The sequence below is a fragment of the Euprymna scolopes genome, chromosome 32 (assembly GCF_053919585.1).
Source record: "Euprymna scolopes isolate OS-2025 chromosome 32, ASM5391958v1, whole genome shotgun sequence".
Lineage (NCBI taxonomy): Eukaryota > Metazoa > Mollusca > Cephalopoda > Sepiida > Sepiolidae > Euprymna > Euprymna scolopes.
The window spans coordinates 92,080,492-92,104,054 of NC_136513.1; the positions used below are offsets into that span (position 1 = coordinate 92,080,492).

A 23,563-nucleotide genomic window follows, 5' to 3' on the forward strand; every position below is an offset into this window, starting at 1 on the left:
CTACTAGTGTTGAGACAATTAATCGGAATCAGGAATCAGAAAAATCAGAATATTTGAGGGTATCGGAATCGGTATCAGAATTGGAAAAATTTGTACCAATTTCATGATGCCAAAACGATTCTTTTAATTGTCTTTTTTTTGGGGGGGGGGGAATTTTGTTTAAAGTAAAATCTTCCATTGCTGGTAATATTGATAAAATAATAAATATTTATTGATTTTAAATCATTAGTGAAGCTAAAATCAATAGATCGTTCCCCACAAGTATATTTTTACGTTTAGGAAAATATTTGCACATTTAATATGTGTGTTTTTACACTAATCAAAGAAAAGTACAGCTATATAGTTAAATATTTAGTGATTTATAAAGAATCGGAATCGGAATCAGGAATTTAGTACGGAATCAGTAATTGTATCGGAATCGGGAAAAATATTGGAATCGTCCCATCACTAGTTTCTACGGTTTCGAACTAAAACTAAGCAGATGGGATGCGTTAAATATGCATGGGCGACATTTCAAAATACAAAATAAAACAGCGTGTGACATGCTACGTGGTGCTATAATACACACAATGTCATATTTCAAACCGTGAGTAAACATTGTTTTCGTCATAAATATCTTTCAAATATGAAACTCTTGTCAGAAGATGAAAAAATAACTGACACCGTGGATAAAAAATATATATGTGTGTGTATAAATATATAACAATAATAAATAAATAAATTCACATACAAATAATTTTCTACAGAAAACAAATATACATGTACATTTATTCTTTTGTATTTCAATAAATAATGATAAAAAAAAAAGAAAAAGAAAAAAACCTGTCAATGTAATATCGTCTGGAACTAAATATTACGACACTGGCTACAAACGAACCATCTATGTGTTGGACATCTATAGACCTAACTGAAGCATTCAGATTTTTTTAAGCAGCGTTGTAACCTTTATTTCTCAGTCCAAAATATTCCGTTAGAAAAACAGGTTGACAACATTCTGTTACTGTCAGGAGAAGAAGGCCTTAAAAGAAGAAGACCTTAAAAGAAGAAGGCTTGGGCATTTAAAAATGAAGCCGATAGAAGTAACCCAGAAATCATTTGATAAAAATTTGAAGAAAGATTGCAACTACAATTGGATTTCCATATTTTATCTGCAGCAATATAAATAAAGGGAATCAGAGGATTCCGATGACTTTCTAGCAAGATGTAAATTACAGACATTAAAGCGCAAACTCCGAGATAACCAGGAAACCGAGGAACGACTTATAGAGCAGATCATATTTGAAATGAAGCATCCAGAACTTCAAAAACAACAAAGGGTGATAATATGACACCGCAGGAAGCTATAAACTGAGGCAGGACACATGGAGGTGTCCATAGACCACATGAGACGAACGAAAAGAGCAAGAGATAGATGCAGTGAAATACAAGCATTGTAAATGTTATATTCCTAAATACTTAGGAAATAAAGACAAACGTGAGTTACACCGAGTGGTATGTGTAATGGGGTTTATTTATAATACAGAAACGTAAGGCTGCTCGCCTAAGGTAAATAGAAGTACATAGTAACAAGTATGGGGAAGAAAGTCTGATAATCAACACGTAAGACTATCCGTCTTACTGCGACTGCTTGTCTGCCGCTGTCTGCTGCTGTCTGCCAAACAGTCCAATATATATATACAGTTTGTAACCGGTGTATAGCCAGTTATGTTCCTTCACAACAGTAAACGATGTGGAAGCTCTCATCCAAGTGGAAAATATCCAGCATCGGGTACCATATGTTCAGCTTGTGGACAAAAAAATCATTGAGCCAATGTCTGCACCAACAAAAATGAGAAAGCAGCAAGACATGTGCCAACATGGAAGGAAGCAAATAGTAAACTCCAACGTTGAGAAATACAAAGGAATCAGTACAAGCACCAGAAACACAGCAACCGTGTGCACTCTGTAAATGCCTCTCAGAGGGATAATGAAAGGATATTTAACAAGTTTGCACAAATGTCTTTCGACTCTATCCAAAAACAAAGTCATGAAATTATCAAACCGACAAATCAAATATTTGGAAAATAAGGGATTCCAGAGAGAGAGAGAGAGAGAGAGAGAGAGAGAGAGAGAGAGAGAGAGAGAGAGAGAGAAGGGGGGGGATAAGTGACAATAGTCCATACTTCAATTCCATCTATTTTAAGCAATTCGCAAAAGAATGGGGTTTTGAACATCACATGTTGTTAAGTTTTGAGACATTTGTGTTGAACAAAGATGACGGCTTAGTTCAGATCAGTAACCAAGATGGCAGCGTAGTTCAGATCAGTAACCAAGATGGCGGCGAAGAATTAAATGCGGTCCGTGACGTAGCAAATGGCAAACTGATTGAATCCAAAATTCGACGATTTTTATAATAATTTTGGGACGTTTTGATTGGTTGTTTAGCACAGCCGTTGGTTATAAAAATGATTGGCGAATCCATTCATCTCATACCCCCCCATCACAAGTCAAAAACATTTTACACATGTCCTTACCCAAGTTTCCGCAGTCAAATGGTTTCATGGTACACTGTGTCCAGGCAGTGAAATCTGCATTCAAGAAAGCTGCTTCAAATGGTCATGACGTAGACATGGTATAACTATGCCTGTGTTTTAGATCATACCATTCCATCACAAGGTGAACTTCTATACCAAAAGAAGTCAACTGAGAATACCCGAGTCAAATGCACAAACCAAAACACTACCAAGAAAAAGATAATGACACAACTATATCAGGGGCAAGAAAATCAGAAGATGTACCATAATCAACATACAAATGATCTGACCAGACTGTACATAAGACAAACTTTCACAAGAAACACTCGTCTAGCTGAAAACACTATCAATAATTCCCCCCACTCTTTATCTATGCCTAAACCTAAACGTAGATTCCATGAACAAAGCTTTTTTCTTAGAACTGCACGCCTGTGGAATTGTCTTCCGTTTTCCTGCTTTCCGGCTGACTACAATATGGTTGTCTTCAAGTCTAACGTAAATAAGTTCTTGATGAGCCGTTCCATATAAGTTATCAACTTTACCGAATTTTCATTACTAATGATTACTATGTTGTCCAATTTCTACTGTACACTCTTTAACCCTTATCCTTGAGTGGCCTCTTGGCCTTGATAATGTGGTGATGCCTATGTAAAAAAAAAAAAATTAAAAAAATAAATAAATAAAGGAGCAGGCGAGTGGTTTCCTGCATGTCATACAAATGAGCGGAGAACCAAGGTTGTAAATGATACAGACCCCTTCTGGAAAACTCTTCATTGAAATCGATAGCACCTTAGAGTAACCGCCTCTGGAATCATATCGGGTCCAGAGGTAAACTCAACTGAAATTCCCCAGGAGCCTACCAAAACCTGTTCACCCAATATAGAGACAAACAGCACAGAAAAGCAACAGTCACCTTTTAAACAAACACCCCGTGGAGTACCAGACACGGACACCTACAACAACGCTACAAAAGTTCAAACCAACAGGTCCGGATAAGTCATCAGATCCCCCAAAAGATTTAAAGATTCAGTAAATTAATTTTATTATTAATATTGATACAAGCAAAGTTATTGATGACAAAAATTTGAATAATAAATAAATGTTACTTTATTATGATAGATTAGTCGGATACCTGACATGGGATGGGTATTTGGCTAGTATTTTATAAAAAAGTACAAATTCTCAGATTTAATATGGTAGCGGTTTTCTCATTTTTAAAAACGCGGAATATAAGATTGAATCAGGTTAACGTTTATTTTTATTTATTTTTGAATATGTTCTGCCTATTTACTTGCCTCCCCGTGAGGGCAGAGTTAGACACACGGTCGGTTTTTTAATGTGGGGAAGATCCAGCTCTTCAAAAAGGGGCACTCTGGATAAGAACAAAAATTAAAATTGTCTCAGTCATGAAGGATTTCTGCTCCACTGACCGAGGACAGAAAAGTTGAAGTGTAGCATCAGAACAGATGGTATTTATTTGCTCCCCCACCGAGCAAATTAGGCACAAGGCCAATTTTTAATGTGAGGAGTGAAGGGAGGGGAAAGGGAAAAAGGGGACCAGCTCCCGAGAGGTGGGAAATGGGAGCTGGTTAAAGGTCAGGCATGTGGGGTTGCCCCCACATCTGGTCTTTGCTTGCAGTATCTGTCGGAACAGATGGTATTTATTTGCTCCCCCACTGAGCAAATTAGGCACAAGGCCGTTTTTAATGTGAGGTAAAAACCAGCTCCCCTAAAAGTAGGCAAAAAGGGGCACTCTGGTTACCAAAAATAATAATTGTCCCAGTATAGAGGGTTTCCCCTCCATTGACTGGTACAAATTATCTTAAGTGCAGCATCTGAAGAACAGATACTACACTTTGATCTTGTCCCGAAGGCCAAGTATGTTATCGTGAAACCGATTGTTTATAATTAATCCTGACAATAATTTAAATAAGGATAAAAAAAATTAAAATACGGACACGTGAAGAGAAAACATTGCTTGTTCCTACACGCCATTCCCTCATCTCCATTTCGGGTCGAGGGTTTCAACCGTACGTTACATAATACAGGAGAAAGAATGGCTTAAATGAAAAATACACAAAACAAAGTAATCGAAGAGTTCTCCCCCTTGCAAGGCTTGTATTTTCTTTTGGTTAATAGTTTAAAACAAAAAGAAATCATTTTGTATTTTTTTTTAAATATTTTTTAACAATCGATTAATATTGAACCATCTAGAAAATTCCTGTTTAAAATACTCAAAATGGCTGCAATAAAAAATATTTTTAATGAGTTATGTTTAACCAAAAACAAAAAAAAATTATCATCATCATCATCATGGTGATGAGGGTATGTGTTGGGTGGCTTTAAGAAGTTGAATCCCAAAGTAACTTATCTCTGGTCTAATTTTTATTCATCCCTCTTTCCGTTGAGTCCATTTTTATCACTCCCCCCCCCCATGTTTTCCTTGGCTTTCCACTGCTAACTGACCTTATTATCTCAACTGGGCTACATCCACTAACCCAAGAGCTTTCATCAATTATTTTAACTCTAGCCTGGGTGCCCGGCATTCCCCGGGGTTTTTGGAGGTGTGTGTCGAGCAAAAAAAAAATATTTTTTTTCAAAGTGGTAGTAGGCAGGCAGGCAGGCAGGCAGGCAGGCTCAAATCCGTACGGCGAAGGAGGAAAAGAATGTGAAAAAAAAAAGTGATGCCTTTGCTGTTGCACCTATCGCTAAACCGGAAGTGACATAGGTTTAAATTAAGGCTAAACAATCGAAAAGAGGTGATGACTTTTGAAAATATCGGCGAAAAAAAGCAAAACCTCCTTGTAGAAAAGTGCCATGTTGAGAATGAAGGAATCAATGTTTTTTTTGCCAATTTTTCGATATTTGTTGTCTGAAGGGCCGAGTTGGAAAATGATACCAATCTCATGAAAATCTGTCGAAAGTTTTAAACAAACATACATACATACATACATACATACATATATGATGATTGCAACGTCTTGTCAGACGAGTGCCACTCCCTCAGACACTTAAAAGTCCATGAGCCCAAAAATGACTTCCATCGCCACAGGACCATTTTAATAGACAAATGCTTGAGGGAGTATCTATACACAGATGATGTTACAGAGTCTTAGCTTTGTACTACAGCTAAGTCTCTCTCTCGGTTCAAAATGTTGAGATCCAGCAACAAGCAAGAGCAAGATAGCCAGCAACAAGTTAAACTGCAGACCAGCTTAATGCGGGTACTGGTCTCCCGCTTTATGGTTTTTTAAATCAGAGATTTACTTCTCCTAGAAAGGTTGCCTTCACCATGGCTTACGGGAGCCCTCTCCACCCCAACACACACATACATACACACAAACACACACGGTGCTAGTTGGCCGTTGACCCGGAAAAAGGGTTCATTCGCCCTTTGGAAGGTCTTGTTTTTAATCCTTCAGGGAGACTAGCCATCCTCCTCACCAAACAAGTCTGGTGGGGGAACCAGTTTAGTCGCCGGTGATCCGACCATGAGGCAGGTAGTACTGGGTTACATGGTACCAGTAGCATATGACATGACCTGACATAAAATACATGCATACATACATACATACATTTAAACAAACAGGTGAGATTTATATTATAGAAGATAACATAAATAATTACATGTTATGACATAAACATAAATAATCATTTTATCAATAAAATAAATTTAATGAAGAAAATGTTTTTCTCGACTGCCACTCCAGACTTAGGGTTAGTGCTAAGGTTAATAAAAGACATATTTTTATTATGTTATTATTTTGTCGCATAAATGTATTTATTATAAATAGCAGTATTAGAAATATGTGCAAAATAAATAAATAAATACAGGACACTGATTGGCTTTCCTCAGGCTAGGATCAAAGTTCATTACCTGTTCTGTCATTAGTCAGAGGAGAAGAGATCCTCCTAGACTGAGGCAATTTTTATTTTTGTCACAATCCAGAGTACCCCTTTATTTTGTTAGTGATTTAAATTATTTTCAAATCATATTCCAAATAAAAATATACTCAAAAGATATTGATGGTGTTTACAGCTGCTGTAACACTGCAGGAACAGACAAACAAAAGAAGGAAATAAAAAATCCTATTTAGCATTTTTTAAACGCAAATAAAATGCATTTATTTGTGGTTCTTTCAAAACAATGCATTTCATTATGTTGCAAAAGTCTTTTTGCACACACATGTGCTTTTTAAAAGTCTCTGTCTACGCCACCTCATGCTGACACTAGCCAGCACTTTCTCACTCTTTTACTTACACATCTATCTTACCTGGCATGCAACTTTGCTTCTCTCCTTGACCATGTGGTGTATTTTTCTTTCCTTTTCTTGTGACGCAAGCTTGTGCACATTTACTAATTTGCATATGTGCTTTAATGGTTGCTGCTGCAAATATTTCTGCTAGTCAGTTACCCTTCAGCTGTTGCTGATATTTTCACACGTGCCCGTATGCACTTTGTGACATTGTTTACAGACGATTTTTATTTTTAGTCCTGGATTACTAAATATTAATTTTGGGACGATCAATCGAAATCGGAAAAATTAGTACCTACTTTCCGATGCCAATATAAACGATTTAAAAAATTTTTTAATTTAATTCTGTTCAAAGCAAAATCTTCCACAGCTGGTAGTAATAATAAAATAAGAAATATTTATTGATTTTTAACTAATAGTAAAACTAAAATCTATAGATCATCACTTACAAATGTATTTTTTTACACATGGGAAAAATATCTGCACAAAATTCATACTTCATCTAAAAATCTATAGATAATCACTTACAAATGTATTTTTTTACACATGGGAAAAATATCTGCACAAAATTCATACTTCATCTAAAAATCTATAGATAATCACTTACAAATGTATTTTTTTACACATGGGAAAAATATCTGCACAAAATTCATACTTCATCTAAAAATCTATAGATAATCACTTACAAATGTATTTTTTTACACATGGGAAAAATATCTGCACAAAATTCATACTTCAGCTAAAAATCTATAGATAATCACTTACAAATGTATTTTTTACACAGGGAAAAATATCTGCACAAAATTCATACTTCATCTAAAAATCTATAGATAATCACTTACAAATGTATTTTTTTACACATGGGAAAAATATCTGCACAAAATTCATACTTCAGCTAAAAATCTATAGATCATCACTTACAAATGTATTTTTTTTACACATGGGAAAAATAGCTGCACAAAATTCATACTTCATCTAAAAATCTATAGATAATCACTTACAAATGTATTTTTTTACACATGGGAAAAATATCTGCACAAAATTCATACTTCATCTAAAAATCTATAGATAATCACTTACAAATGTATTTTTTTACACAGGGAAAAATATCTGCACAAAATTCATACTTCATCTAAAAATCTATAGATAATCACTTACAAATGTATTTTTTTACACATGGGAAAAATATCTGAACAAAATTCATATTTAATCTAAAAATCTATAGATAATCACTTACAAATGTATTTTTTTTACACATGGGAAAAATATCTGAACAAAATTCATACTTCAGCTAAAAATCTATAGATAATCACTTACAAATGTACTTTTTACACACAGGGAAAAATATCTGTACAAAATTCATAGCCCATCTAAAAATTCAGAATTGTAACTTTGATACTTTTGAGTATATTGTTTTTTTTGGGGGGGGGGGATACCGTAAAGTTGTCATATATATATTTTATAGACACTTAATGTATATATTCTGATGACCACAGTTTTTGTGATCAACAACTTGTAAAATCAACAAAGTTTTATTTATTTTACAAATGATAATCTGACAGGTGTAAAAGTTCAGGTCAGTATGGGTGGGGGTGGATGGCAGAAGTGTGTTGCTCTCCTCTTTTCATATTTACATCACGTTACATTTCTTGATCAGAATTTAACTTGTTCTTTTATTTTGACCTTCGTTTTGAAATACAGTGTGGGACGATAAAATTGTTACCCTAGAAAATATGACATTATTCCATTTCCCTTTGATGAAAGCTGGTTTTCTTTTTTTCTACTAGTTGGGCAGTTGTGTACAAATTCCAAAAGCAATAGAAGCCTTCTGTCATGTCTGAAGGTGACACAATGTTTAACGCGCGAGATCAGAGATGCGCCGCTGCGCAACTCATGCTCTCTACTGATCCAAGTTATAACAACAGGACCATTGCCAGCACCTTCATAATGCATCGCTCGACTGTTATGAATAACACGGATGTGCCCAGGGTGATGAAAACAAAGTTTCCAGCTATGGTTATAGTCATGCAAATGAGGGCCATATCATGCCACCTCACATCTTCAAAGTCGGCTTGAAAGTCAACACAAAATTATACCTGGATATGCTGAAGAGTTTGGTGATCTCCTGGAGCAATCAGGTGGCCACTGGCAGATACTGGGTGTGGTAGCAGGACACGGCACCTGCCCACAAGTCCAAAAAGACCTTCAGAAGGAGTTCTACGACGTTGTACCCTTCTCTCATTGGCCCTCTTCCTCCCCCGACTTGAACCTGCTGGACTACTTTGGCATGCTCCCAGTTCCAGACCCATATGAAGGCGGTGATTGAGGCTAAAGGCGGCTACATTGAATAGATATCAGCTCTCCTACATAATAAAGTTACCTGAATTGATTTTTTCAATAAAAGTTTTAAAATAGAGCTATAGTGTTGTTTTTTTTAGGGCGGCAGATTTATAGTCCACCCTCCAGTCCAAAGTTAAATATTTCTCTCACTGTTTCCCGATCTCGATTCTTTGATCGGAATGTAGGGTTGACATCATCATCATCAATCTGATTGGTTTTGTCCGGATCCGATATTTTCCGGCGTTTCCGTCATCTCTGCAACAATAAAAGATGAAAATAATTTAATGTTACTGTGTTTCACTTACGTCTGCTTTAAGGTTCTTTTCTAGAATGTGGAGATTTTTTTTCACTTCCTGGATCAATTGTTCTTCCGTCTGTGGATAACTCGATTGGAAACTGGAAACAAATTAAAAAAATTTTAAATGATAAACATACAATTTTGAAATTGTTACGTTTGTCGGAGAGATTTGCTTGGTTTGTCGTAGGGACGTCTCTGGAACTTTGTTGTTATGTCCTGAGAACAGCAACCATCTCCCCAGGTGTTAGGCACGATTAAACCACAGAAACATCCTCTTCTATCATATTGATATGGCGTTCGTTATAATCAGTGAGCAGGTCTGGGTCTAGTCGTTTCTGTTTCGTTACGGGCAGTGTATTCATCATTGGAATTCTTCATGACACGGATCACTTCTCTGAAAATTGAACGCTTCACAAAAAAAAAGCAAACAAAGACATTTTTTATAAAAATAAAATTATTTTATTATTAACTCTTAAGGAGCATTTTAACTTGGAAATTTATACTCAACCATGGCCCAAACAGCTAAAATGTCTAGGTACGTTAGCTATCCCGATTTAACTGTTTAAAACAATACAATTCTTTTCTTTTCAAGAGAGAGAAAGAAAGTGATGAAAAGATAGATAGATAGATAGATAGATAGAGAGATAGATAGATAGATAGATAGAGAGAGAGAAAGAGAGAGAGAGAGAGAGAGAAATATGCATACATTTTAAAACAAGACAAGTCGAATGCTATTGTGATTTTCAATTCTAAAGAAAACAGCCAGGTTTGGCCTTTAACTGTGCACCCAATTATGTAAACAATTTCGGATCGCACACGTCACTTGTCAAACTGTTGAGTTGGCAGGACGGACATTTTGCATATCTGCATCAGCCTGTATTTGTGTATTTGCCCATGGGTACAAAACAAGTTTGGCACAAGGTTGACTCTCTGCGAAGCCCCCATGTCCCCCACAAGGTAGCTTCCTCATTGTGTCACATATGGATGTAACAGATTGGTGACCTATGATTAGCTAACGAGCACGTTAACTAGATAAATATGCAAGTTTTCGCAACTAAGCCTAACAGAATGGAATTTGTAGACAATAGCAATCGGTCTGAATTAAACAATAAAAAATAGTGGTGATTGGCATTATTTGATGAAGATGTTATATTCGCATATCTCTCCACATTTCCATGAATAAACCGGAAATCAGCAAGGCAATGACGGCAGCAACAATGGCGACCCTAAGACAAATCTGTTCGCCGTTACAACGTAGTCAAACACAATAAATACACAGGACAATTTCAAATCCCATCTCTTTAAACACACACATCATTAAAATAACTCGCACCTTACTTCAACATAGAAAACCTCCAGAGAAAGTTGCACAGCAAAAGAAAAAACCTAAATAAAAAATCACAGACACTACCGTAAACGCAACTCAGATAGCATAAAAACGCAAATAATGATTCCACAAAACACCCCAACAATACGACACCGACTAGGTTACATTCACAACTTTCTCAGCTTTAAATCGATATAACACATGCATACACACACCAAACAGATAATTCTCTACAATCCATTAAAGCACGAGAAACAAACACAAATAAAAAATACGACGGCCATTTTGACGCCGGAGCCGATGTGCCTTTTACTACGTCCGCACGTGCCGTATAAATAAGCCGGCCGTCAGAGAAAAAGTCAGTCTTCCAGCAGATCGCCAGCCAGAGCAGGTCGCCTCGCTACCAGTAGAAGCGGACACAGCTGTTCCCCTCAACTCTTTGCAGCAGCTCAGCGACAGCCGTTCCCCTCAACCTTCCAACAGCAGCAGCAGCAACAGCCGTTCCCCTCAACTTTCTAGCAGCAGCAGCGGCAGCAGCAGTAGCCGTTCCATTCAACTCCATCTAGCAGCAGCTCAGCGACAGCCGTTCCCCTCAACCTTCCAACAGCAGCAGCAGCAACAGCCGTCCCCTCAACCTCTAGCAGCAGCAGCAACAGCCGTTCCCCTCAACTTTCTAGCAACAGCAGCGACAGCAGCAATAGCCGTCTCCTTCAGCTCCATCCAGCAGTAGCAGCGGCAGCTCAGCGACAGCAGTTTGATTCAAAGCGCCTAGTCACCATATCACCGCTTGTTCCAGTCCCGGACGTCATCCCTAGACCGTTCCAGCATCTAGGCCCCTGTACCTGCCCGAACCTGATCAGGCCAGGATCCCTACCTCTCTAATCCTTATTCCGGCCTTCCTGACGCCCAGCTGACCGTTCCGGCTTTGATTGAGAATATATATGCTTATTCACTTTGACCCTCAATAAAAGTTGAAACCAAATTACTTCGTTTGTTCTCCTTGCTTCCATACGCTCGTGTTATTTTATAACAACTGGTGTCAGAGCGTTCAGCAAGATGAGTACAGACAGCTACGAGGGTTTCACGCGGTCAGAACTATTCACACTGATCAAAGAACAGAAGCATCTGCTGTTCAACTTGAGGACAAGCTCAACACAACCATCGGAAGAGGCACTTCAGGAGATCCGAAATGACATAGATGCCATGACAACCGCCCTGAGATCAACAGCAATAACAACAGCCACCAACCCCCACACAAGCAGCGACTACAGTATGCTAATGCGCCAGCAAACAATTCGGGACGCCATGAGACAACAGAAGCCCTTCCGCCCTGGACAGGACGTAAACCAGTTCTTATCAGCGCTCACCAAAATATACGCAATACACGTCTTACCGGAGGGAGCAACATACCCAAGCCTGGAGGGCGAATTTGTCAAGGCCGCGAAAGACATGCTGGACCAGGGTATATTTCAGCAAATGCTGGATTCTGCACAAGATACATCCACCTTCAACAACCTGAAGGAGTATCTACTGACAACACACGGCAGCCAAATGACCACCTTCCAACATCTAAGCAAGGCCTGGGACTTAGAACGACATGACGGCGAAAAACTAACCGATTTTGCCGGTCGACTCGAAACCACACTCAGGGAAGCGGCCGTCCACATCAAGGCAAAACACAGAAAGGACAGAAACAATGAACTATCCGTTGACGGACTCATAGCAATAATAGGCGCAATGCTTATGAGTGAAAAGGTGAAAGCATGGAACACAAATATCTACCCGCACCTCGTCAGAACAATGGACAACCACTATACGGCAACTGGTATAGCGGCTGAAGCACAGAGATACCTGGATCGCGGCATAAAATCCGATGTCACCAATTCCCAAGACTCAGCACTCCTCTCTCAAGAGCACCACTTGAGACAAAGAAAACCTTACCATATAACAAACATGCACACCCACTCTAGTGGACGCAAGCGCTCGAACTTGACAGACACACACAAGAAAACTGATCAACGTCAACATCAGCAGCAAGAAGCTCGCAGGCAAACAGTAAGTTTCCCTGTATGCCAGAGATACCTCAGAGGCCTATCCTGCTTTAGGCAAAATTGCAGATACCGTCACCCACCCCGCACCCAAACACAAGCCCTTGTCGCAACAACAGGCAACAACATGCCGGAGACAGAGGACCAGGATTTTCACTTCGGTCAGGACGAGATGTGATGCCCCGCCCGACCCGCTCCAATATCAGCCATCACGTCTTCAACTTTCAAGAGCAATCTAACTATTCACCACTTGTCTACTCCACCTTTTGCATTGGCGACACAAAGTTCTCAGACATCGCGATGCTCGACTCAGGATGCTCGACCTGCATCATACCAGCATCACAACTACCAGACGAAGCCAAGAAGCACATAAAACGCTCGGACGTCAAAGTGAGGGGCATCAATGGCAGCATTACCGCGCTTGGCCAACTAACATGCGACATTGTAATCGGCAACCAGAACACACCCGCATTCTGTGGCATAAACGCCCTAATAACGGCACAATCTACACCAATCCTGATCGGCCAAAACATCCTATGCCATGATACCCTCATCTCGTACACGGTCGACAACAAAAAAGCGAAAGTGGAGTTCAAACGCACACTTGCCCAAGGAGGCTCCACACACACAGCTAACATCGTACGGCAAACGTCGTCACCAAACAGTCCCACAGACGACTCCCAGACCAAGGTCATCCAGGACTACCTAGCTATCGGACCCCATCCCGAACTCCACACCTTGGATGAAAAGCTTACATGGCTAAAACACAACACAGGACTCACACTACCAAACCATCCCAACCGTGATGAACTTGAGGCCACCACCAACCTACTAATCCGCTATGCCGACATCATCGGTACTGAGAATGGCGACAAGGGCACATTCATCCGTCCCATTCGGATACCAACCAACGGCCAATCACGCAGCCAAAAACAACATCCGATTGCTCAAGCCCTGGAAGAGGAGGTCAATGCCGAGATTGGCCGCATGGCAAGCAAAGGCATCATTGAAGCCTGCAGCGACCCCAAAGGTTTCAACAGTCCAGTATTCGCCGTACGTAAGAAAAATGGGTCAATTCGCGTCGTTGCAAACTTTAAAAGAACACTAAACAAAGTGCTAGTCGATCTGGACCCCTACCCAATACCCAGGATGGATCACCTGCTCAACAAAATCGGCAAGGGCAACAGGTATTTTGCATCCCTGGATCTGCGTAGTGGATATTGGCAGATTGAAATAGATGAGCAGGACCGGCACAAAACAGCCTTCACATGGAAGGACAAATGCTACCAGTACACACGCCTGGCCTTTGGTCTCACTTCGGCCGGACAAATCTTTTCCCGTTGCGTAGCAGAGGCCTTAGCCACGGTCACATCTCGCAGCAACATATCATCTTACATCGACGACAACCTGGTGCATGCTAAGACATTCAAGGAGTACATCATCGCGCTAGAACAACTGTTCATGGCCCTCCAAAAGTTTGGACTTAAGCTGAACCCAGACAAATGCTCCTTCCTCGCACCTGAGGCCAAATTTCTCGGCCGCATAATAAACAGCGAAGGGTTCAAGGCCGACCCCGAATATGTTCGTGCCATAGGAGAAATGAAACCCCCAACCTCAAGAAAGGAACTCCAAAGTCTCATCGGCCGCTTGGTCTGGATCAGACAATTCCTTGAGACGCGCCTTCATGAACAGATCAGATCAAGCATGTTCTCAAAACTCATGGCCCCTATACACGAACTCAACAAGGTCAACAAGCCATTCCACTGGACCGAGAATGCAGACAGAGCATTCAGGAAGATCAAGGACCGATTATCCTCCCCGCCGGTTATCTCGTTTCCAGACTTCTCCATGCCCTTCACGCTCACTACTGATGCCAGTGATGTCGCATGCGGAGCAATCCTGATGCAAGAGTCCAGCAACGGGAAGAAGAACATTGTCGGAGTCGCGTCCCACTCCTTCAATACAACAGAGCAAAACTGGTCTACAACGGAACGCGAGGCATATGCAGTGAAGTGGGCGATACTGAAATTTGACTACTTTCTACGTAACCGTCCCTTCGTGGTGTTCACTGACCACAAATCTCTGACATATCTTGACCAACGGGAATTCAACAATGCAAAAATACGAAGATGGCAGGATGAGATATCGTGCTACAAATTCGTATTAGAATACGTGGAGGGCGAATCTAACGTTTGGGCTGATATGCTCAGCAGAGGCTGTGGACAGAAGAAGATCAAGACTCCCAGCGACCCCAATCCAGCAGGAAGGACATTCACACTGGATGGCTCAAGCTTACGCATCTACGTCCCATCATGGTGCATCAATGACATCGACAGTCTGAAACTTATTCCCAAGACGCACACACCACGGAACGCCCACACGCAAAGACGCATCAGCGACGCGTTTTTCGCATACCACACCAACTCCTCCATTCCTGCTGAACAAATCTGTGAACACCTGGATATTTCAACCGAACAACAGAAGGATGACACCCTGGCCGGAATCATACACGCACTCCAAACATCATACCCGGACGGCCCACAAATTGACCCCGATGACCACCGAGCTAAGTTATTCAAGAGAAAGCTACATCAATTCTTCTTAGAACCAGGAACCACGGTCCTAATGATAAGAGACCACAAACATACCCCTAGGCTGGTCGTACCATACAAGCTCAGACCCAAATACCTGCATCAAGCACACGACGCCAACAACCACTCAGGCATAACACGGATGCAGGAACTCCTCTCCGGTTACTGGTGGGAGTCCAAGAACAACGACATCAAGGCTTATGCTGATTCCTGCATCACATGTGCAAAATGCAAGGGAAATTATGGCAGACGCACCCGCTGGCCCATGGGCCACTGCAAGCGGGGTAAGAGACCATTTGAACTCGTCTTTGTTGACTTTGTCACAATGTCCAACTCAAAGGGGAAAAGATATATACTTACGATACTGGACAGCTTCAGCCGGCATCTCACAGCTATACCATGTGCAAGAGACCGTGCCATCGACGCCGCCCGTGGTTTATACCAGTTCTTCCTCCGACACAGAGAAATCCCACGCATAGTGTCCTCCGACCGAGGTACACACTTCACAGGGGAAGTCTATCGACAGTTCTGCGAACAAATGGCCATCACACAGGAACTGCATTGCCCGTGGCGCCCACAAAGCTCAGGGAACATAGAGAGACAACATCGAACAATGAAGAACGCCATCTACATGCTGTGTGAAGACAGGAATTGCGAGTGGACAGATGTTCTCGAATCTGTTGTGTCTTCCATGAACGCCACAATCAACAACGCCACCGGTGTCTCCCCGCATTTCACAGTCACGGGCCGCCACCCTAGCATCGGCTTGCCAACACCCCACAGAAGGGAAGCCAGGAGCGATGACCCAGGTGCATATGGCATGCAAATCAACGCCCTGCTAAGACAGGTTCATCACCGTGTCGCCCTGGCCAATGATGAAGCAGATCATAAAATGGAGAACCGCGAAAAGCACTTCTCCAACAAGAACCCGCTACAAGTAGGAGACAAGGTCCTACTTCACCGTCCTCAATCAGCCACGGCCAAATCAACACACATGCAATGGATAGGAAGCTTCACTATCACCAAAACCAACAGCTTGATGTACCAAGTACAAGATGAGAGTGGCATCACAACCTGGGTACACCGGGCGCACATCCGACGAATAGCACCACGCCCGCCGCACCTGTCTATCACAAACCTCCCACCCCCACCCAGCATCACCGACGAACAGCATTCCACGAACGGCCCCACATGCAATCCGGACGAGAAGCGGACGCCATCCTCACAAGCCGGCCAACCCAGGAGATTACCAGCCAGAACAACAAGAGGACAACTCCCTACACGCTTCAGAGACTTTATCATGTAAATATGATCGAGATCTGGGGGAGCATTGTTATATTCGCATATCTCTCCACATTTCCATGAATAAACCGGAAATCAGCAAGGCAATGACGGCAGCAACAATGGCGACCCTAAGACAAATCTGTTCGCCGTTACAACGTAGTCAAACACAATAAATACACAGGACAATTTCAAATCCCATCTCTTTAAACACACACATCATTAAAATAACTCGCACCTTACTTCAACATAGAAAACCTCCAGAGAAAGTTGCACAGCAAAAGAAAAAACCTAAATAAAAAATCACAGACACTACCGTAAACGCAACTCAGATAGCATAAAAACGCAAATAATGATTCCACAAAACACCCCAACAATACGACACCGACTAGGTTACATTCACAACTTTCTCAGCTTTAAATCGATATAACACATGCATACACACACCAAACAGATAATTCTCTACAATCCATTAAAGCACGAGAAACAAACACAAATAAAAAATACGACGGCCATTTTGACGCCGGAGCCGATGTGCCTTTTACTACGTCCGCACGTGCCGTATAAATAAGCCGGCCGTCAGAGAAAAAGTCAGTCTTCCAGCAGATCGCCAGCCAGAGCAGGTCGCCTCGCTACCAGTAGAAGCGGACACAGCTGTTCCCCTCAACTCTTTGCAGCAGCTCAGCGACAGCCGTTCCCCTCAACCTTCCAACAGCAGCAGCAGCAACAGCCGTTCCCCTCAACTTTCTAGCAGCAGCAGCGGCAGCAGCAGTAGCCGTTCCATTCAACTCCATCTAGCAGCAGCTCAGCGACAGCCGTTCCCCTCAACCTTCCAACAGCAGCAGCAGCAACAGCCGTCCCCTCAACCTCTAGCAGCAGCAGCAACAGCCGTTCCCCTCAACTTTCTAGCAACAGCAGCGACAGCAGCAATAGCCGTCTCCTTCAGCTCCATCCAGCAGTAGCAGCGGCAGCTCAGCGACAGCAGTTTGATTCAAAGCGCCTAGTCACCATATCACCGCTTGTTCCAGTCCCGGACGTCATCCCTAGACCGTTCCAGCATCTAGGCCCCTGTACCTGCCCGAACCTGATCAGGCCAGGATCCCTACCTCTCTAATCCTTATTCCGGCCTTCCTGACGCCCAGCTGACCGTTCCGGCTTTGATTGAGGATATATATGCTTATTCACTTTGACCCTCAATAAAAGTTGAAACCAAATTACTTCGTTTGTTCTCCTTGCTTCCATACGCTCGTGTTATTTTATAACAAAGATGAAAGATGAATTTGAGTTTTAGGGCAAAGAAGTATTTTATGATATTAGATTAACGAAATATCGAGCCAGAGAGTTTTGTTTTAGTTTTTGAGTAATTTGCTTGCTGATAGCCATTGTCATTTACATCTGGGAAGCTAAACAATTGTAACGAATATGAAAATATACAATATGATGCTCTCATTTTTTAAATTGTTATTGTCTTGATTTTGTGAAAATATTATATATATATATTAGTGTTGGGACGATTAATTGGAATCAGAATCGGGAATCAGAAAAACCGGAAGATTTGGGAGTATCGGAATCGGTATCAGAATCGGAAAAATTGATGCTGTTTTCCGATGCCAAAACGATTCTTTTAATTGTCTTTTTTATTTGATTTTGTTTAAAGTAAAATCTTACCTTGCCAGTAATAATGATTAAATAATAAATATTTATTCATTTTAAAATACAAATAAAGCGAAAATCGATAGATCATCCTCCACAAGTGTGTTTTGATGTTTATGAAAATATCTGCATACTTAACATGTGTTTTTACGAAAATCGGGGAAAATAATAATTTTATAGTTAAATAATTAGAGATTTATAAAAATTGGAATTGGAATCGGTAATTGTATCGGGAAAAATATTGGAATCGTCCCATCACTAATATATATATATATATATATATATATATATATATATATATATATATATATATATATATATATATATAGAGAGAGAGAGAGAGAGAGAGAGAGAGAGAGAGAGAAATAAAAAGGAACAAACCATATTATGTGTTCATCAACGTTTCGTCTTTATTTCGAGACTTCCTATTATATAGGAAGTTTTCTAACCTTTAAAACTATATAAAAAAACTTATTTAATTTTATATTCTTTATCATTCATGATTTCATTATCATTTTATTATTAGTTGGAAAATTTTAGTCATTTAATCCCCTGCATTCGCTGTATCAACTTGCTTTCTCGAATTCACAATAGTCCTAATGTTATTTCAGGGATCATCAGTTGTTTACCATGAAACGCTGTTTCGGGAATATATATATATATATATATATATATATATATATATATATATGTATATATATGAATTTACTTGATTTTTCCGGCCTTGGCAGACGTGTTTTAAATATTCTCTTCAGTGCTTTTTCTGTGCACATTTGAACTTTTCTTTTAATGATTTTGAACTCATTCCATTAATGATTTTTTCCAAGGAATTCTGCCTTTTGGATCATTTTGGACCATCTTCCAGTTATGCGACTCCTTTGGAATTTACCTGTTGGATTGGAAGTTTTTAATTCGCCCGTGTTTGGATTTTACCATTCTTGGATTTTTCACCGGACTATCCATTCATGTGAAATCTTTTTATCATTTTTCTTTTACCTCCTATTCCCCTTACCTCACCCTTTTTCTTTAACCAAGTAAGATCTGTGACTTACTTGTGGTTTCATCAAATACTTTTACATGCAAAATCCGATCCCGCGTTTTGCTAATTCCTGCCCTCTGATGAGAAGGAGAGTATTTCTTCGAAACTCCGTGGATTAAGGACTATCCACTTATCTTGTGCTTCCTTTTTAAAATTAAATATGTTTTTAACTCTTTTTCAAGATGTCTTTTAACATGTTTTATTAATCATTTGTTTATATATATATATATATATATATATATATATATATATATATATATATATATATATATTCTAGGTTAAAAAGTAAAAACACATTGAATTTCAAGGAGGTATATATATATATATATATATATGATGATTGCAACGTCTTGTCAGACGAGTGCCACTCCCTCAAACATCTAAAATCCATGAGCCCAAATGTCTGAGGGAGTATCTATACAAATATGATGTTACAGAGTCTTAGCTTTGTACGACAGCTAAGTCTCTCTCTCGGTTCAAAATGTTGAGATCCAGCAACAAGCAAGAGCAAGATAGCCAGCAACAAGTTAAACTGCAGACCAGCTTAATGCGGGTACTGGTCTTCCGCTTTATGGTTTTTTAAATCAGAGATTCGCTTCTCCTAGAAAGGTTGCCTTCACCACGGCTTACGGGAACCCTCTCTACCCCAATACACATATACACACACACAAATATACACGGTGCTAGTCGGCCGTTGACCCAGAAAAAGAGTTCATTCGCCCTTTGGAAGGTCTTGTTTTTAATCCTTCAGGGAGACTAGCCGCCCTCCTCACCAAACAAGTCTGGTGGGGGAACCAGTTTAGTCGCCGGTGACCCGACCATGAGGCAGGTAGTACTGGGTTACATGGTACCAGTAGCATATGACATGACCTGACATATATATATATATAGTCATTCACATATAGTACAAGAGAGAGAAAGCGAGAGAGAGAGAGAGAGAGAGAGAGAGAGAGAGAGAGAGAGAGAGAGAGTGTGTGGATGTGTTAGAGAGTATCAATGAAGTAAGAAAATAACAATACAAAAATGTATATAGATTTATTCAATTATTTAATAAAGGTGATGAATCAATTAGGGGTGTAGGGTAAGTAAGAACTCTTTACATCTATACAGTAGAACCCCGGGATACGGCCCCTGGTTACAGTATTTGCCCCCGCCTTACGGTGTTATTTATAAATGTAATTTGATTACATGTGTATTATATACTGTGCTGTATTTTGTTACTAGTTTGCTGTATCCCGGGGTTCTACTGTATAGATGAGTATATATTTTTATATTGTCTTACCCCACAACCCTAATTAATGTATCACCCTTATTGAATAATTGAATAAACCTATATACATTAGTATGTTTTTATATTGTTCTTTTCTTACTTTATTTATATTCAATTTGTTGAGCTTTGCATTATTCCAATAAGTCTCCTCTTAAAGAATCGATCTTTTTCTTTTAACTCCACCCTATATATGTGTGTGTGTGTGTGTGTGTGTATGTGTGTGTGTGTGTGAAAATTAGTGAATCCAAAGATGTCTATTATCTTTAATAAAGCAAACCAATCAAGATAGTAAGAGCTCTACCCGATTAAGAGGAGCAATTGATAAATTAAATTAAAAAAAGATGGGGAATAAGAGTTACATAGAACTTTATTAAAACATCAGATCAATCAGGACTAAAATGAGAAGAAAAGGGAAAAGAACCTCTTTAGGCCATGGAATTTCGAAGCTAAATGCTTCTCATCAGAAGAGTAGAAAGGCGGGTATTATAAGAGTATACAAATAAAACCGGCTTCAAAAACATTTAGATTAAAAACAAAAAATGTAAAGAGTGACAAATAATGGGGACTATTAAGTTGAAATGTAGAGGGAGAGGGAAAGGACAAAAAAAAAAGGATTAAAATAGAGAAATGTATATAATATATGTGTTGGAGTGGCACCCCTACAGATTCTGACGATGGACTATTCCTGACGTCACTTCCGGTAACCAGTTTCTGCTATCGAGCAGTCTGAACTTGAGACTCAGAGAGAGTGGGTCGTAACCTTACTTTGTCCTTCCAGTTGAGCGGAGTCTCACTCAACCAATATGCGTTTCTGTATTTTCTGTTAATATATACTTCATTTCACTGTTTCTAAGCCTTCTTTTTCTTTCAAAATTCAAACCATAACAAACTGGCGACAGAGGAATTGAAACTCAAAAAAATTTATACATGGAAAATCATAAGCTGGTGTTAATTTGGAAGAAAAAAAAGAGGGAAAAAAAAAGACATGTAAAAGTCATAATGCAGAAACGAACGTATAAAAAGGGGGGAAAACACAACTGTCCCCTTTGAAGAACAAAGAAACTGTCCATCTATAAAGGTTGACCTAATTTTGTGCACGTGTGTTTACTGATTTAATTAATCGCAAGCTGGAAACTTTTTTTAGGTGCGTGAGTTAGGCAAATTGTTTTGCTATTGTCAAAAAAACAACAATGAGGAATTTGAAATATAACATTTTTAATTTGTCAAGATTTTTTTCTCCTCGAGTTTTTGAATATTTTTTTCCTACTTGTCGCTGGAAGTGAACATTTTATTTTATGAAACAAGAAAAAGAAAGGATTGGGGGGGAGGGCGGTAGAAAGCAAAGACATCATTTTTGTTCCCTGTTAAATTTTTGGAAAAAGTTTTTTGCTCCATTTTTATTTTGGCTTTCAATGTTTTAGACATGAAAACCCCAAGTGATAAGTGAAAAAAAAATTACACACACACACACACACACACACACACACACACACACACACACACACACACACACACACACACACACACACACACACACACACACACACAAAAAAAAAACAAGCTAGAACATTTTTTTCTTTTTTTTTTTGTTTCCTCCAAAATTTTTTTTTTTTGAAAAGGTAAGGTTTTTATCATTTGCTCAAAGTAGATATCCAAGATGGAGGACTGAAAGACCATTATCACACAGTTGCTCAAGGTGCAGTCCGACCAGCAACAAAAAACAGAGGAAAATTTTAAAGAACAAAAATAAACAACTCCAGTTGCAATTTCAACAGCCGTTTCGGCAACAGCACGACTTTTCTTGCAGTTCCATAAGGAGCCGGAAGAAATGTGACAAAACTGTCAGAACAAAAAGAGACAAAAGGAACTTTTCTTAAAAATGTTGAACAGAACAGAACACAATGATAAGAGCATAGCTTTTTCCCAAAACACCATATATCTCACTACTGATGCAATTCTCTATCTATATAAAAGCCAAGTACGTCCAAGAATGAAATACTGCTGCCATATCTGGGCAGGAGCTCCTAAAAATAGCCTATCCTGCTTTGACAGCGTACAAAATAGACTTTGTGGCTTAGTGGGGGATGCCCTTTTCTCTACCCTGCAACCTCTCTCCCACAGAAGAGACGTTGCGAGCCTATCCTTGTTTTATCGTTATTTCCATGGCAGGTGCTCGTCTGAACTCCAATCTCTGGTCCCCCCTCGCCAATCTTTCACGAAAAACACCCGTCTAGCTGAATCCACTGTGAAAAATTTCCCCCACTCTATATCTGTGCCTAAATCAAAACGCGGATTCCATGAACAAAGCTTCTTTCTTAGAACTGCATGCCTGTGGAACTCTGTTCCGTCTGCCTGCTTCCCTCCTGACTACAACTTGGATGTCTTCAAGTCCAATGTTAACAAATTCCTAATGGACCGCCCCCTTAATTAAACACTTCATCAAATCTCCACACTATCGTAATGTACTTGCAATAACCCTTATCCCTGAGTGGCTTCCGGGCCTTGATAAGTGGTGATCACTGTGTAAAAAAAAAAAAAAAAAAACCATATAGAATTCAATTGAAACGTTCACCTATGTACTGGAGCAGGATAAGACATTTGTCGCTTTTTATAGGTGATATGAAGATTTATTCACTGTTGATTGCTAAGAGTGGAGCAACGCCAGAAAAGGTCTGCTTACTTTTAGGGATATATATATATATATATATATATATATATATATATATATATATATATATATATATATATATACTTTCTTGAAGTTATATACTTGGATTTTACCGTCACTGGATTATTTATCTTCCACCAGACTATCCATTCACGTGTAATCACCTTTTTCTTCACCATATTTCCTCTGCTTCACTTTTTTTCTTTTCAAGTAAGATCTTTGACTTACTTGTTGTTTCATCAAATACTTTTGCATGCAAAATCCGATCCCGCATTTTTC

General features: G+C 39.6%; 1 protein-coding gene across 1 annotated transcript in view; it reads right to left on the minus strand.

The window, feature by feature from the left end:
* Nucleotides 1-23,563, minus strand: part of LOC145256492 (uncharacterized) — a 43,918-nt gene that overhangs the window by 613 nt on the left and 19,742 nt on the right. The window contains exon 4 of the mRNA XM_080115439.1: nt 9,415-9,505. Coding sequence (XP_079971565.1) covers nt 9,415-9,505 — 91 coding nt within the window. The remainder of the gene's footprint in view (nt 1-9,414; nt 9,506-23,563) is intronic.